This window comes from Podarcis raffonei, chromosome 1, assembly GCF_027172205.1.
Source record: "Podarcis raffonei isolate rPodRaf1 chromosome 1, rPodRaf1.pri, whole genome shotgun sequence".
Classification (NCBI taxonomy): domain Eukaryota; kingdom Metazoa; phylum Chordata; class Lepidosauria; order Squamata; family Lacertidae; genus Podarcis; species Podarcis raffonei.
This window is the reverse complement of record NC_070602.1, coordinates 3,484,181-3,497,646: the sequence shown is the minus strand read 5'-3', so window position 1 is coordinate 3,497,646 and position 13,466 is coordinate 3,484,181. Positions and strand designations below refer to the sequence as shown.

Below are 13,466 nucleotides of genomic sequence, written 5' to 3'. Positions count from 1 at the left end.
CTTTACCTTCCTTTTGGTGGCCTTGTTCTTTCTTTCCCCCTGCCCCTTCCAGCACTTTGATTTCCCGCTGCCCACCCCCCTGAACGTCTTCGAAATGCTGGTGATCCCAGAGCAGGAGTACCCCATGGTGTGCGTGGCGATCAGCAAGGGAGTCGAACCAAACCAGGTCGTCCAGTTTGAGACAATTAACCTGAACTCCGCTTCTTCGTGGTTTACAGAAACTGGTGCAGGTGAGGCTCCGGCAGACCTGAGTTCAGTTTACTATAAGAGACAATAGGAGTTACTCACAGCGAAAGTGGGGAAGTGCAAGAGGTTGGAGGAGCCAAGTTCTTCTCAGAGGAGGGTTCTGTCACCTGGCAGGCTCCTTTGGGGGAAAGGGCAGCAGAAGAGGTGACATTATAGCGTGGATGGCGAGAGCGCAAAGAGAAGATTCAGGGGAAGAGTTGCATTGGTGGGCTGGATGCAAATGGTTGCTCTCTTCTTCTCCCCTCCATCAAGGTTGCCAACAGCTTGATGCCATTCACGTCACCCAGCTGGAGAGGGACACAGTTCTTGTCTGCTTGGACAGTAAGTAGCAGGAGTTAGAGCTTGCTTTTTCTTCTTCTTTTTTTGAGCTTCGAGGCAGAAAGCAATAGAAAAAGAGGAGGGGACAAAAACAGAATAAACACAATAAAACATAATAATAAGCTAGCTAGGGGTGGTGGGAGTTGTAGTTCAACAACATCTGGGGACCCACAGGTTGAGAAAGGCTGTTTTATAGCGGAGGAAGATGATGGATTTTTAAGGAGCTGGCCGACCTGACTGGCAGAGTCCATGACCAGGAGGAGGAGGAGTATCAGGAAGAATGGATGAAATTTAAAGACTATTTAGCTAAATATGTTAACTTAATTGGAAAAGCTTGCAAATATTAGATAGGCTTAGGATTTAAATATGTAAGGATAGGATTTAAGATGTTTAAAGCTAATTGAGAAAGAATGAAAGATGTTAAGTGATCAAGTTAATTTTTTGAGAAATTCAATTTTGGAAAACTGTTAAAATGATATATAATGAAATTCAACCAATGCTACAAAGATTGGTTTAATTACAAAAAGGGTGTGTGTGTGTTTTAAATTTTTGGAAAATCAATAAAAAAAATTGGGGGGAAAGAGAAAGGCTGTTTTAGAACAAGGCAGCCTGAAAGCAGCATTTAAGCTAAAAACCAGTTTAAAGCATCAGTAGAATTACGCATTAAAACCCTATATAGATCAGTTCCTCAAAACACATAGTTTATTAACATTCCTGTGTTATTATGATAGTGGTGGTGATTTTGCCCTCTGTCGCTGTGGTTCTCCTGCAGCAGCCATTGCATGTATTGTGGGCTGAGTGGCGGCTGCCGTGGGCCCTGGCTCTTCCCACTTCCATATATTTGTTGGGGCAGCCTCTGAGCTGACCCAGCAATCCCGGTTTGGCTCTCGTTTCTCCCTTTTAAGGATTTGTGAAAATTGTGAATCTGCATGGCAAACTGAAGTCGAGCAAGAAGCTGGCCTCCGAACTCAGCTTTGATTTCTGCATTGAATCTGTAGGTGAGCAGAGACCGTCTTCGCCATCGTTTATTGTCTCCCAAGTGCATGCTGTATGTTAACTCGGAGGTGGGGGTCCCTTTTCAAGCCGAGGGCCACATTCCCTTCTGGGCAACCTTCCAGGGGCCAAATGCCAGCGGTGGGTGGGGCCAGGTACCAAATAATAATAATAATAATAAATTTTATTTATATCCTGCCCTCCCCAGCCAAAGCTGGGCTCAGGGCGGCTAACAACAATAAAACAATACAAAAGTACAACACAAACAACACTCTAAAATCATTCATTAAAATTAATGCAGGCGGGGAAACACATGTGAATTCCCTCTTTGTCCTCCACCAGAAGTTTTGTCAGAGTTCAGGGATGCATTCTAGCCAGGCAAAAATCCTCAAGGAGGGTGCCAAGCTGTGGCCGGTGAGAATGTCTGGCCTGGAGAGAGTCTTGGGGGCCAGGTAAAGAAGCCTGGAGGTCCCAAATTCCTGCGGTAGATCGCATGCAACCCCACAGGCTCAGAGTCTGCAAGACACAAGACAGAAAAGAAAGCCCGTAATGACATTCCTCAAATGCCTGGGAGGCTTCCTTGGTGAGAACCAGCCATTGTTATGGCGGGAATGTTCCTCCTGACGGCATGTTTGGGCTCCTGAACACTCAGAGTGTGTGATCAGTGTCCCTCATTGGCTGGAGGCTGGTGGGAGTTGAGGGGGGCAGCCCGTCTGTTGCCATGACCCACTGACCCACTGAGGCTTGTGGTGGAGGCTGCAGACAGAGTTCTCTAGCCAGGGTTACAGCTGTAACCCAGAAGCCAGGGCTCTGTGCTGGCATTGAAAAATCAAGAGGCAACAATTGGGCAATGCCTTGGCACACTTCCTGGCATTGCCAAAGACCAACTGTCTCCAAGACATGTCTCTGGACTCCTTCCCACTATTTAATGGACTTCTCACTCAGCATGTGGGGAGAGCAAGTAGGTCCCTCCCCATACTCAGCAAGACCACCCCGTAAAACAGCCCTGATGGGCCTTGCTTTGTGTCTTGAGGCAGCAATGGCCACAGCCTGGATGGCTTTCAGAGGATTGGACACATTCAGGTTGGAGAAGACCATGCATGGCTTTTAGCCACAATGGCCGTGCTCTGCCTGCAGACCTGGAGGCAGCAATGCTCGTGAATACCAGTTGCAGAAGGTATTCAGGACAGGGCAGTGTTGCTTTTTGTGCTCAGGTTCTGCTTGCCAGTTTCCCATTGAGACATCTGGCCAGCCACTCTGAGAACAGGATGCTGGACTAGATGGGCCCAGGGGCCTGATCCAGAAGGGCTCTTGTTGTTGTTGTTGTTGTTGTTGTTGTTGTTGTTGTTTAGTCGTGTCCGACTCTTCGTGACCCCATGGACCAGAGCACACCAGGCACTCCTGTCTTCCACTGCCTCCCACAGTTTGGTCAAACTCATGCTGGTAGCTTCGAGAACACTGTCCAACCATCTCGTCCTCTGTCGTCCCCTTCTCCTTGTGCCCTCCGTCTTTCCCAGCATCAGGGTCTTTTCCAGGGAGTCTTCTCTTCTCATGAGGTGGCCAATGTATTGGAGCCTCAGCTTCAGGATCTGTCCTTCCAGTGAGCACTCAGGGCTGATTTCCTTCAGAATGGAGAGGTTGGATCTTCTTGCAGTCCATGGGACTCTCAAGAGTCTCCTCCAGCACCATAATTCAAAAGCATCCATTCTTTGGCCATCAGCCTTCTTTATGGGCCAGCTCTCACTTCCGTACATTACTACTGGGAAAACCATAGCTTGAACTATACGGACCTTTGTTGGCAAGGTGATGTCTCTGCTTTTTAAGATGCTGCCTAGGTTTGTCATTCTTACCTTATTGCATCTCTCCCGCAGTGTGCCTTCAGGACAGCGTTCTGGCCTTCTGGAAGCACGGGATGCAAGGGAAAAGCTTTAAGTCTGACGAAGTAAGTCTTGGGTTTGGGGGGGCCCTTGTTTTCCCGGCCTTGCTGCCCTCCGTGGAAGGAACTTGGTTGCTCTGCTGAGAGAGGAACGCCCCTTCTCAGGGAAGGCCAGAGAGGGGAGGGGAGCCCTTGTGGCTCTGTCCTAGTGAAGGGTCATAGTTGGCCCACATTCGGTTAGAAGAATGTTGGGTGCCAGGTGAGGGGAAAGAGCCTTCTCTGGCCAAGATCCTGCGGAGCAACCGACAGTCAGAGTAGAAGGGCAATTGGCCTGACCTGGTGTGAGGTGGCTTCTTGTGGGGATGCCTGATGATCGTCTTCCAAAGCAGCTACTCTATTCCGAACTTAAAAATTGAAAGCATAATGCTGGTGGTCAGCAAAAGAGGTTTAAAGACTGTCTCAAGGCAAATCTAAAAAATGTAGTATAAACACTAACAATTGGGAAACACTGGCCTGCGAGTGCTCCAGTTGGAGAACAGCCTTGACCAAAGATGTCATGGACGCAAGGGAGAAATGTGCTAAGAGGAAGGCATGCTTGGCAAATCCACACCGTGATCATCTCCTGCCGGGAAACCAGTGTCCCCACTGTGGAAGGACATGTGGCCTCCACAGTCACTTACGGACTCACTGTTAAGACCGTGTTTATGGAAGACAATCTTACTTGGCTATGAGGGATCGCCAGAGAAGAAGACATTCTCAAGTATAGCGACTTAAGGGTGGAGGGGCATCAGCAGTCAGGTTTATAGCCCCCAGATCACATCACAGCTATGAAGTCGCTAACAAGCCTTGGTCATTCCCACCATCATGGAGACAATAACAGAATCAGGGAATTGTAGAGTTGCAAGGCACTCCCAAGGGTCATCTAGCTGAACCCCCAAGTAAAAGTGTATGAAGTTGTACAAACGCACTATACAAAGTTGTTGTGAAGTTTATCACAATGATGTAAAGTGCTATTTATTATTATTATTATTCCTCACAGTTGGTTTATATTGTTTTACCAGTACCACTGCCTGCTAACTCTCGTGTAAGGCTTGCCATAACAGCGCAAACAGCATGCTCACTTCATCATGGGAGATACCATTGCCCAGTGGCATAACACCTTCCTAGGCGTATTGTTTGCTGTCTTTGTGTTGAGTCAGGCCATTGGTCCGCCTGGCTCAATATTGTCGACACTGGCTGGCAGCGGTCTTCCTGGCTTTTAGGCAGGGGTCGTCCCCAGCCTCCCCCCAGGATAGCAGCACATAAGCATTCCTATCTAGCTCATTTGGAGAGTGGGAAACATGATATGCACACATTAACTCAGTAATACACCTAACAATAACCCGGTAAGGCAGGCCAGGACAATAACAGCTTGCCTAAGGCCACAATGAGTCTGTGGTTGAAGTGAGATTTGAATTTGGGCTTCCCAGCTCACACGAGAAATTAAATGTAAGATACAACAAATAGCAATGCAACAATAATGTATATGGATAGATTTCTGTTTGGCCTTTAGCACTGGGTGCTGTTGCACTCTGTTCCAGCGCAGAGGCGAGGAAAGAGTGCCTGGGCCTGACACCCATTCCCAGGTGGCTTAAACCAGAGGTGCAGAACCTGGATGGTGTCGGACTCCAGCTCCCTGGACCCCACCCGGCATGGCCCAGAAGTCAGGAATGGTGGGAGCTGGAGCCCAAAAGCATTGAACCATGGTTCAGTAAGCTGCGAAGGTTGCTTCTGGACTAACTCGCTGTGCATTTTGTCAATAGTGACCGGACTATTTGACTCAACCCTCCTCCGCAGTCTTAGCTGGCTCAAGTGTCCCTTTCTCTGCCCCTTTTGCAGGTAACCCAGGAGATCTCAGACGAAACTCGGGTGTTCCGCTTGCTGGGCTCCGACAGGTGAGCTGAGAAGATTTTGACACACTGCACAAATCTTACATTTAGATTTCCAGTCTTTCTGCATTAGAAAACTTCACGGCCACGTTCTTAAAAGAGATGCCTTTTCCCATGTCATGGGACGCATCCAGCAAGACGCCCCCTTGTAGCATGTTAAATAATAATAATAATAATAATTACAGTGGTACCTCCGGTTGCGAACGGGATCCGTTCTGGAGGTCCGGCTGCATCCCAAGGCATTCGCAACCAGAGGACCGCTTTTCCGCATGCGCACGGTGCAGCTTAGCGCTTCTGCACATGCGCATGGTACCTAGAGCGTTTCTGCGCATGCGTGTGCAGCAAAATCTGGAAAAAGACCTCCGGGCTTGCCGCATTCGCATCCCGAAGTTTACGCAACAGAGGGATACGTAAGCGGAGGTACGACTGTATTATTATTATTATTATTATTATTATTATTATTATTATTAAGTCCGATGTTGCATTACAGCTCCCAGCGCCCACGGTGGCTGGTGGCAGTGGGAGTTGTCGCCCAACATCTGGAGGCTGCCAGGCTGGGGAGGCTGTGATGCCAGGGCCCCAGGTGCCCACTTGCAGTGAGCGCTAACTTGCTCGTTCCTCCTCCCTCTCACAGGGTGGTGGTGCTGGAGAGCAGGCCGACCGACAACCCAACGGCCCACAGCAATCTCTACATTTTGGCCGGCCACGAAAACAGTTACTAGGCAACCGAAACCCGACTCGGAACCGCCAGCCAAGGAATACGTCACATAAGGAAGCAGCCCTCAAGGAAATGCTATCCAAGCCGGACTCTCCCTCCCTCCCTCTTGCTCTCTCTCAATGTTTCTCCCTCCCTCTCCCTTTCCTTGACTGTGTCAATATCCAAACGGACCCATTTTTTTAGGAACGAGAGCCAAACGTCGCCTGGGCGTCTTGCAGCTGGGAAGCAGCTGATCTGTCACTTGCCACTGTGTGGTTGGTTATGTTGAGTTTGCTTAATAAAAGCTATGAGGTTAATAAGCCGCTCTGCTTCGTTAGGCCCAGGTGCTTTTGGGGGGGGGCGGATCCCAAATGCGTTCACGGTGCCATGCGGTTCTCGACGCAGACTTCTTTTGTCTTCTGGTTAAAATACCAAGGCTGCCGCTGCCTTCCAATCTTGTGGCAACGCCAACTTTTGAATGCTGGTGGCCGAGATGGAAATCAGGAACATTGAGGCTGGCAGGGAAGGCGGGTGCACTTTTGGGACAACTTCCTACGCAAAGGAATCTTGTCCAAATGATCCGCTTTCAAGAGGTCATCAGCATTCCCGGGATATCGTGGGTTTTCTGTTTTTTAACGCAACTGTTCTCGGTGGGTTTGTAAAATAGACTATTTAATCCTTATTTATTAATCTGCTGCTAGGGTCGTGTGATGTATCCTAACTTCTAGCACATGAAGGTTGCAGAGCAGCTTTTGGGGGGGTTGAGGGAGGGCCCCCCCATCTTTATACAATTGTACAAAGAACCTGGTATTCATTTCACCCTTTTTGCCTCTTAGATGAAGCCCGTCGTCTGAGGGAGGTGTTTATATATAGATAAATATATATATAGGGGGACGCAGGGTGGGAGGAAAGACCTTTTGGCTATTCCTGCAGAAATGCTGTTTTGTACAAGAGTCTTTTGTAGGGGTTTTTGCTTGTGGGATTTGTCGCCAGAGGGAGCGTGTGGCAGAAATGCAAAGCTGTATCTCCGTGAGGAATCAAGGATCCCTAGATTGGCTGGAAAGATAGATTGTGTGTGAGAGAGAGTGTGTGAGGGGAGCGCACAGGTGTGTCATCATCAGGAGCTCCTGAGAATGTACGGAGAAAAAGAGATGAAAGGAAAGCTCATCCAGGACTTGTGGAATCCTGGATCCCCACCCAATGCAGTCCAGGCGTGGTGGAGGTCTCGGTTCAGGCTGGGTTCAAGGCTGATTCCAGAGGCTCCCTGGTCCTTGCAGCTGGGTCCCTGGTGCGAATCATCCCTTTCCCTGCAAACATCCCCCTTTCTGTCGCGACAGATGCCAAACCGGGAGCGCAGGAAGCCACCGACTGGATGAGCCTTTCTAAAACTGCTTTCAGGGGAGAGCTTTTTTTTAACGCTTCACAGACACGTATTTTATTTATACTGTGCCAGAGGAGAAAATGCCATGCCTGGAAGAAAGGAACTAGATTTCCCCCGGACTGGGCGAGTTTCGAAAGGGTCTGTTTTTTAAAAAAAATCCCGGTGGTATAGTATAAATATATATATAAGACGCAGTATTGTCTAATAAATCTGGGGGAATATCCTTTGTTCCATTATCCCTTTCTCCTCTCCGTCCCCCTTTCATCCATTAAAGTATCCCTTTTGCTCCTGATTTTTGTCTGCTTTCATTCATTACGTTTTAGTGGTTCTGCAGAGGAACACGGGGGGGGGGGCATAGCTCTCTCAGCAGAGCAACTGCCTTGCATGCAGGAGGTCCCAGGTGGGGGTCTCTGGCGTCTCCAGGTGGGGCGGGGGGTGTCGTCTGAAATTCTGGACAGCCACTGCCAGTCTGTGTAGGTAATATTGAGTTAGGCGGACGAGTGGCTTGGCTTGCTACAAGGCAGCTATGTTTACAAGGTAACCATTCTGCACTTCCTGCTAATTTGGTAAAGATTTGGATTCCCCCGCCCCCATAAGGAAAAGCTACCACATCAGGGATATTGCATCATTCCAGGGCTTCGTAGAACTGTAGATTTGGAAATGGACCCCGAGGGGCATCTAGTCCAACCCTCCCGCAGTGCAGGAATATGTAGCTGTCCCATACGGGGATCAAACCTGAAACCTTGACCTTGTCAGCTCCACACTCTAGCCAGCTGAGCTATCCAGGCACAATATACCATTGATGGGAAGGTGTGGTTCATTCCCCAGCTAGCAGGGCAACTGGATGTCAGAGCACTGCTCTCCAGATGTTTCAGACTAGTAATAGTAATTTATTATTTGTACCCTGCCCATCTGGCCAGGTTTCCCCAGCCACGCTGGGCAGCTTCTAACAAAGATGAAAAATACACTAAGATGTCACACATTAAAAACTTCCCTGAACAGGGCTGCCTTCAGATGTCTTCTAAATGTCAGGTAGTTGTTTATCTCTTTGACATCTGATGGGAGGGCGTTCCACAGGGCGGGCGCCACCACCGAGAAGGCCCTCTGCCCGGTTCCCTGTAGCTTTGCTTCTTGCAATGAGGGAACCACCAGAAGGCCCTCGGAGCTTGACTACAAATCCCATAGCCAGTGGGAGTTTTAGTCCAGCACAACCCGAGGGCACCAGGTACCTGGCAAAGGCCGGTGTGGAGTTTGGTTACATAAGCGTCCCTGGATACTGGCCGTGCCATCCCTGACATCAAGAATGACAACACTCCCCCTGCCCGTGTCAAAACTGGAGCGTTGCCTGTAAAGATTAAAAGCTATAAAGCAGAGAAGCCCCTGCTCACTCCGGCTCCCCTGTTTTCAAGACCCCAAGGGCTTGTTGGGCACACCGACCCCTCTCTGCCTGACCTGTGGGACTCTTGTCCCTGGGGACACCCATCACCGGCTCTGCTCCACACCTCCTTCAATGGTTTTCATCTAACTAGGTGGTGATTTTTATTGATACAGCAAGAAAAAAAACAAAACACAAATATCAAATTACACACAAGAATAACCATAGACACATAATTTTCTTAGCAAACAATAAAACATATATTGGTCTTAACACTAAAGACCCAACCTCCTATCTATTCCCTATTTCGATTTCATATTACTTATTGCCAACACACACTTTTATCGTAATTAAACTTTTTCTTAACATGTCTTAATTCTTATATCTACCTTGCAGCTATTCCTCGAATAGTTCCTCGAATGCTGCAACAGTGTTTTAACTACTATATTTATATTTCAAATATTCTTTGAAAACCTCCCATTTTGAAACAAATTCCTGTTTTGATTTATTCTTTATTTTTTCTGATAGACAATCTAATTCGGCATACTCTGTCAGCTTTTGGATCCAATCTTGTATAGAGGGGATTTCATTACTCTTCCATTTTGCTGCGATCAAAACTCTTGCTGCCACCGTTGCATATAAAAAGATACCCTTCCTCTTTTGTGGAATATCCAAATCTGTTATTCCCAGGAGGTAGGCCTCTGGTTTTTTTATTGAAAGAGATCTTTAGCAACTTGCTGAGTTTTCCCTGGCAGGAATGCAGCCGTGTGCAAAGCTAGGAATCCTACCTGTTGCCCCGCCTACTTCCTGCCTCTGGCCCCGCCCTCACATGTATGGGTCCTTATGGGGGTGTGGCCTTTGGCCTGAAAAATGTTCCCTATCTAGGGATAGGATTTTGTGCAACAGAAAGGGCTTCGCCTGGTACCTGAAGACTGGCAAAGGTGGTACCAGGTGCATCTCCCTAACAGCAGCATTCTCTAGAAGGACACCACCCCCAGTTGGAGGACGGGCTTTTGAGGGGCTTTTGCTGAAGACCGCAGGGTCCAGGCTGGTTCACTTATTAATCTAATAAAGGGGGAGGGCCAGTTTCTAGCTGATGGGAGTTGTAGACTGAAAACCTCTGGAGGGAACCAGCTTGACAACAGCTGACCTACAGGGAAGGTAGAACCTATTCACTGTGGCCATTGGTGTCCTTCCCCTCGCAGAAGACAGGATCGGGATTCAAGAGGACCTTAACGGAGTGGAGAACTGGGCACAAGCTAACAAAATGAATGTCAACAGGGACAAATGTCAGGTTCTGCCCTTAGGAAGAAGCAGAAGCACAAATTCAAGGTGGGGGACACCTGGCATACTAGCAGTACACGTGAAAAGGATCTAGGGGTCTTGGGGGACCACAAGCTGAACATGAGTCAATCGTGTGATGCAGCAGCAAAAAAAGCGAATGCTATTCTAGGCTGCATCAACAGATGTACAGTGGTACCTCGGGTTACAGACTCCACTAACCCAGAAATATTACCTCGGGTTAAGAACTTTGCTTCAGGATGAGAACAGAAATCGTGCTCCAGCGGCGCAGCAGCAGCGGGAGGCCCCATTAGCTAAAGTGGTGCTTCAGGTTAAGAACAGTTTCAGGTTAAGAACGGACCTTCGGAACGAATTAAGTACTTAACCCGAAGTACCACTGTACAGTGTTCAGTTCAAGGGAAGTAATAGTCCCCTCTCTTCTGCCTTGGTCAGGCCACACTTGGTCAGTCCTGGGCACCACAATTTAAGAAGGGTGCTGACAAGCTGGAAGGTGTGCAGAGGAGGGCGACCAAGATGATCAAGGGCCTGGAAACAAAGCCTGATGAGGAATGGTTGAAGGAGCTGGGTATGTTTAGCCTGGAGAAGAGAAGACTGAAAGGAGATATGAGAGCCATCTTCAAATATCTCAAGGGTTGCCCCATGGAAGAGGGAGCAAGCTTGTTTTCTCCTGCTCCAGATGCGTGGGGTATAAATAAATTATTATTATTATTATTATTATTATTATTATTATTATTATTAGGACCCAAACCAACGGAACCAGATGCACAAATATAGGGTGGGGGACACCTGGCTTACTAGCAGGACATGTGAAAAGGATCTAGGGGTCTTGGTGGACCACAAGCTGAACATGAGCCAGCAGTGTGATGCTGCAGCAAAAAAAGCTAACGCTATTCTAGGCTGCATCAACAGAAGTCTAGTGTCAAAGAAAGTCATAGTTCTGCTTGATTCTGTCTTGGTCAGACCACACCTGGAGTACTGGGTCCAATTCTGGTCTCCGCAGTTTAAGAAGGATGTTGAGAAGCTAGAAGGTGGGAAGAGGAGGGTGGCCAAGATGCTTAAGGGTCTGGAAACCAAGCCTTGTGAGGAACGGTTGAAGGATCTGGCGATGCTTAGCCTGGAGAAGAGAAGATATGATAGCCAGCATCAAATTTCTCAAGGGCTGCCACATAGAGGAGGGAGTATGCTTGTTTTCTCCTGCTCTGGAGGGTACGACTCGAACCCATGGCTTCATGTTACAGGAAAGGAGATTCGGACTAAACATTCGGACTCACAGCTGTCCATGGAGGCGCAGGTTAACTCTGCGTCCAGGGCAGCTGTCTACCAGCTCCATCTGGTGCGCAGGCTGAGACCCTCCCTGCCCGCGGACTGTCTCGCCAGAGTGGTGCATGCTCTAGTTATCTCCCGCTTGGACTACTGCAACGCGCTCTACGTGGGGCTACCTTTGAAGGTGACTCGGAAACTACAACTAATCCAGAATGCGGCAGCTAGACTGGTGACTGGGGGCGGCCGCCGAGACCATATAACACCGGTCTTGAAAGACCTACATTGGCTCCCAGTACGTTTCCGAGCACGATTCAAAGTGTTGGTGCTGACCTTTAAAGCCCTAAACGGCCTCGGTCCTGTATACCTGAAGGAGCGTCTCCACCCCCATCGTTCATCCCGGACACTGAGATCCAGCGCCGAGGGCCTTCTGGCGGTTCCCTCATTGCGAGAAGTGAGGCTACAGGGAACCAGGCAGAGGGCCTTCTCGGTAGTGGCGCCCGCCCTGTGGAACGCCCTCCCATCAGATGTCAAAGAGATAAATAATTACCTGACATTCAGAAGACATCTTAAGGCAGCCCTGTTCAGGGAAGTTTTTAATATGTAACGCTGTACTGTTTTTAACACTGATTGGGAGCCGCCCAGAGTGGCTGGGGAAACTCAGCCAGATGGGCGGGGTATAAATAATAAATTATTATTATTATTATTATTATTATTATTATTATTATTATTATTATTATATTCAGAAAAAAACTTTCTGACAGTAAGAGCTGTTTGGCAGCGCAAGAGACTCCCATGGTGGACTCTCCTTCCTTGGAGGTTTTTCAGCAGAGGTTGGGTGGCCATCTGTCATGGATACTTTAGCTGAATTTACTGCATGGCAGGGGGTTGGACTAGATGAAATTGGGGGTCCCTTCCAACTCTACAGGCCCAGTCCAAGCGGGTGCCCTTCTCCACCTCCACCGTTCCAGCTGCGCGCTGCGCCAGGAAGGACCTCGAGGATTCCTTGCTCTGCCCCGAGGAGTCTCCTGCTCTGCCCAGCGCTTGGAAGGCAGCGACGGCGCCGCCTGCCAGCCTGTGCCAAGGCAGGGAGCCGCCCGCTCAGCCTCGCTCCTCCCGGGGGCGGGCATCGCCCCCGCTGCCCAGGCTCCGCCGCCCGCCCTGATTGGCTGCTGCGCGCCTTTAGCGGCTCCGCGCAGCGCAGCGCCCGGACAGAGCGAGAGGCGGCGGCGAGAGGAGGAGTGCGCGGAGCTGGCGGCGGAGGCAGCTGCAGGCAAGAGAGGCGGGGGGGGTGGTGGCCGGGCAGAGTCCGGCTGCGGGGGGGGGGAGAGCAAGGGGTCCTCTGAGCGCGTGCAGAGTGCCCAGCACCGGAGGCTTGCGCCAGCCCCAGGCGGCATGCCCGTCTCCCCGCAACTGCGCTCCGGTGCTCCTCTGCGCTCTTGCAGGGCGGCTGGCTGCTTCGGAGCCGACTTCTAGGGACCAAGGTACCTTTGCCACCCCCAAATAAAATATTTGAAAGTGGTGCCCCCCTAAGTTGATGGGCACCTTTCAGATGATGTGCGTGTACTGCATCTTGTGATTATGTGGGACGGCGCTTACCTGCCCCCACCTAATATATTACTCAGGTTGGCACCGCTAGCTGCCCGGAGGGGAGAGTGCCCCTGGGCATGTGCAGAGGGCCCTTCAGCATGGGGACACATTTCCTGCTCCAGGAGGAACTACCAAGCTGCTTCGGAGGGGAGGAGGGTGTGCCAGGAGAGCCTCTGCCCGCCTCTTGGCTGGCAACAAGGGAGGTGGTCCCAGCAGAAGGGAGCTGGGGGGCTGCCTTTCCTTCTTCTGCCCTTTTGCCCCTTCCCGGTGGCGGCGCAGGGTTCCCGCTGCGGGCGATGCCCTTCTCACCTCCTGTGCTCCCAAGGAGGCTCCTTCCTTCTGCAGACAGGGAAAGTGATCCACGAAACAGGATCCTGCCCGCCTCCTTTCTAAGAAGAGGCCCTTGGGGGTTTGCTGCTGATCTTGAAGCTGCCCGCAGAGCCTGCCTTGGCAACCTGCCTTCCCCCAAAGGGCCTGAATTAAATTTTAATTCCCAGACG

The 13,466-nt window shown here is 49.9% G+C and overlaps 1 protein-coding gene across 2 annotated transcripts in view; it reads left to right on the top strand.

The window, feature by feature from the left end:
* Positions 1 to 7,675, top strand: part of MAP4K5 (mitogen-activated protein kinase kinase kinase kinase 5) — a 96,490-nt gene extending 88,815 nt beyond the window's left edge. For both annotated transcript variants that reach the window (XM_053387425.1, XM_053387354.1), the window contains 6 exons: positions 53 to 230; positions 499 to 567; positions 1,470 to 1,562; positions 3,429 to 3,499; positions 5,312 to 5,367; positions 5,996 to 7,675. In XM_053387425.1, the coding sequence (XP_053243400.1) occupies positions 53 to 230; positions 499 to 567; positions 1,470 to 1,562; positions 3,429 to 3,499; positions 5,312 to 5,367; positions 5,996 to 6,083 (555 nt within the window). In that variant the 3' untranslated portion in view covers positions 6,084 to 7,675. The remainder of the gene's footprint in view (positions 1 to 52; positions 231 to 498; positions 568 to 1,469; positions 1,563 to 3,428; positions 3,500 to 5,311; positions 5,368 to 5,995) is intronic.
* Positions 7,676 to 13,466: the final 5,791 nt, after the last annotated feature.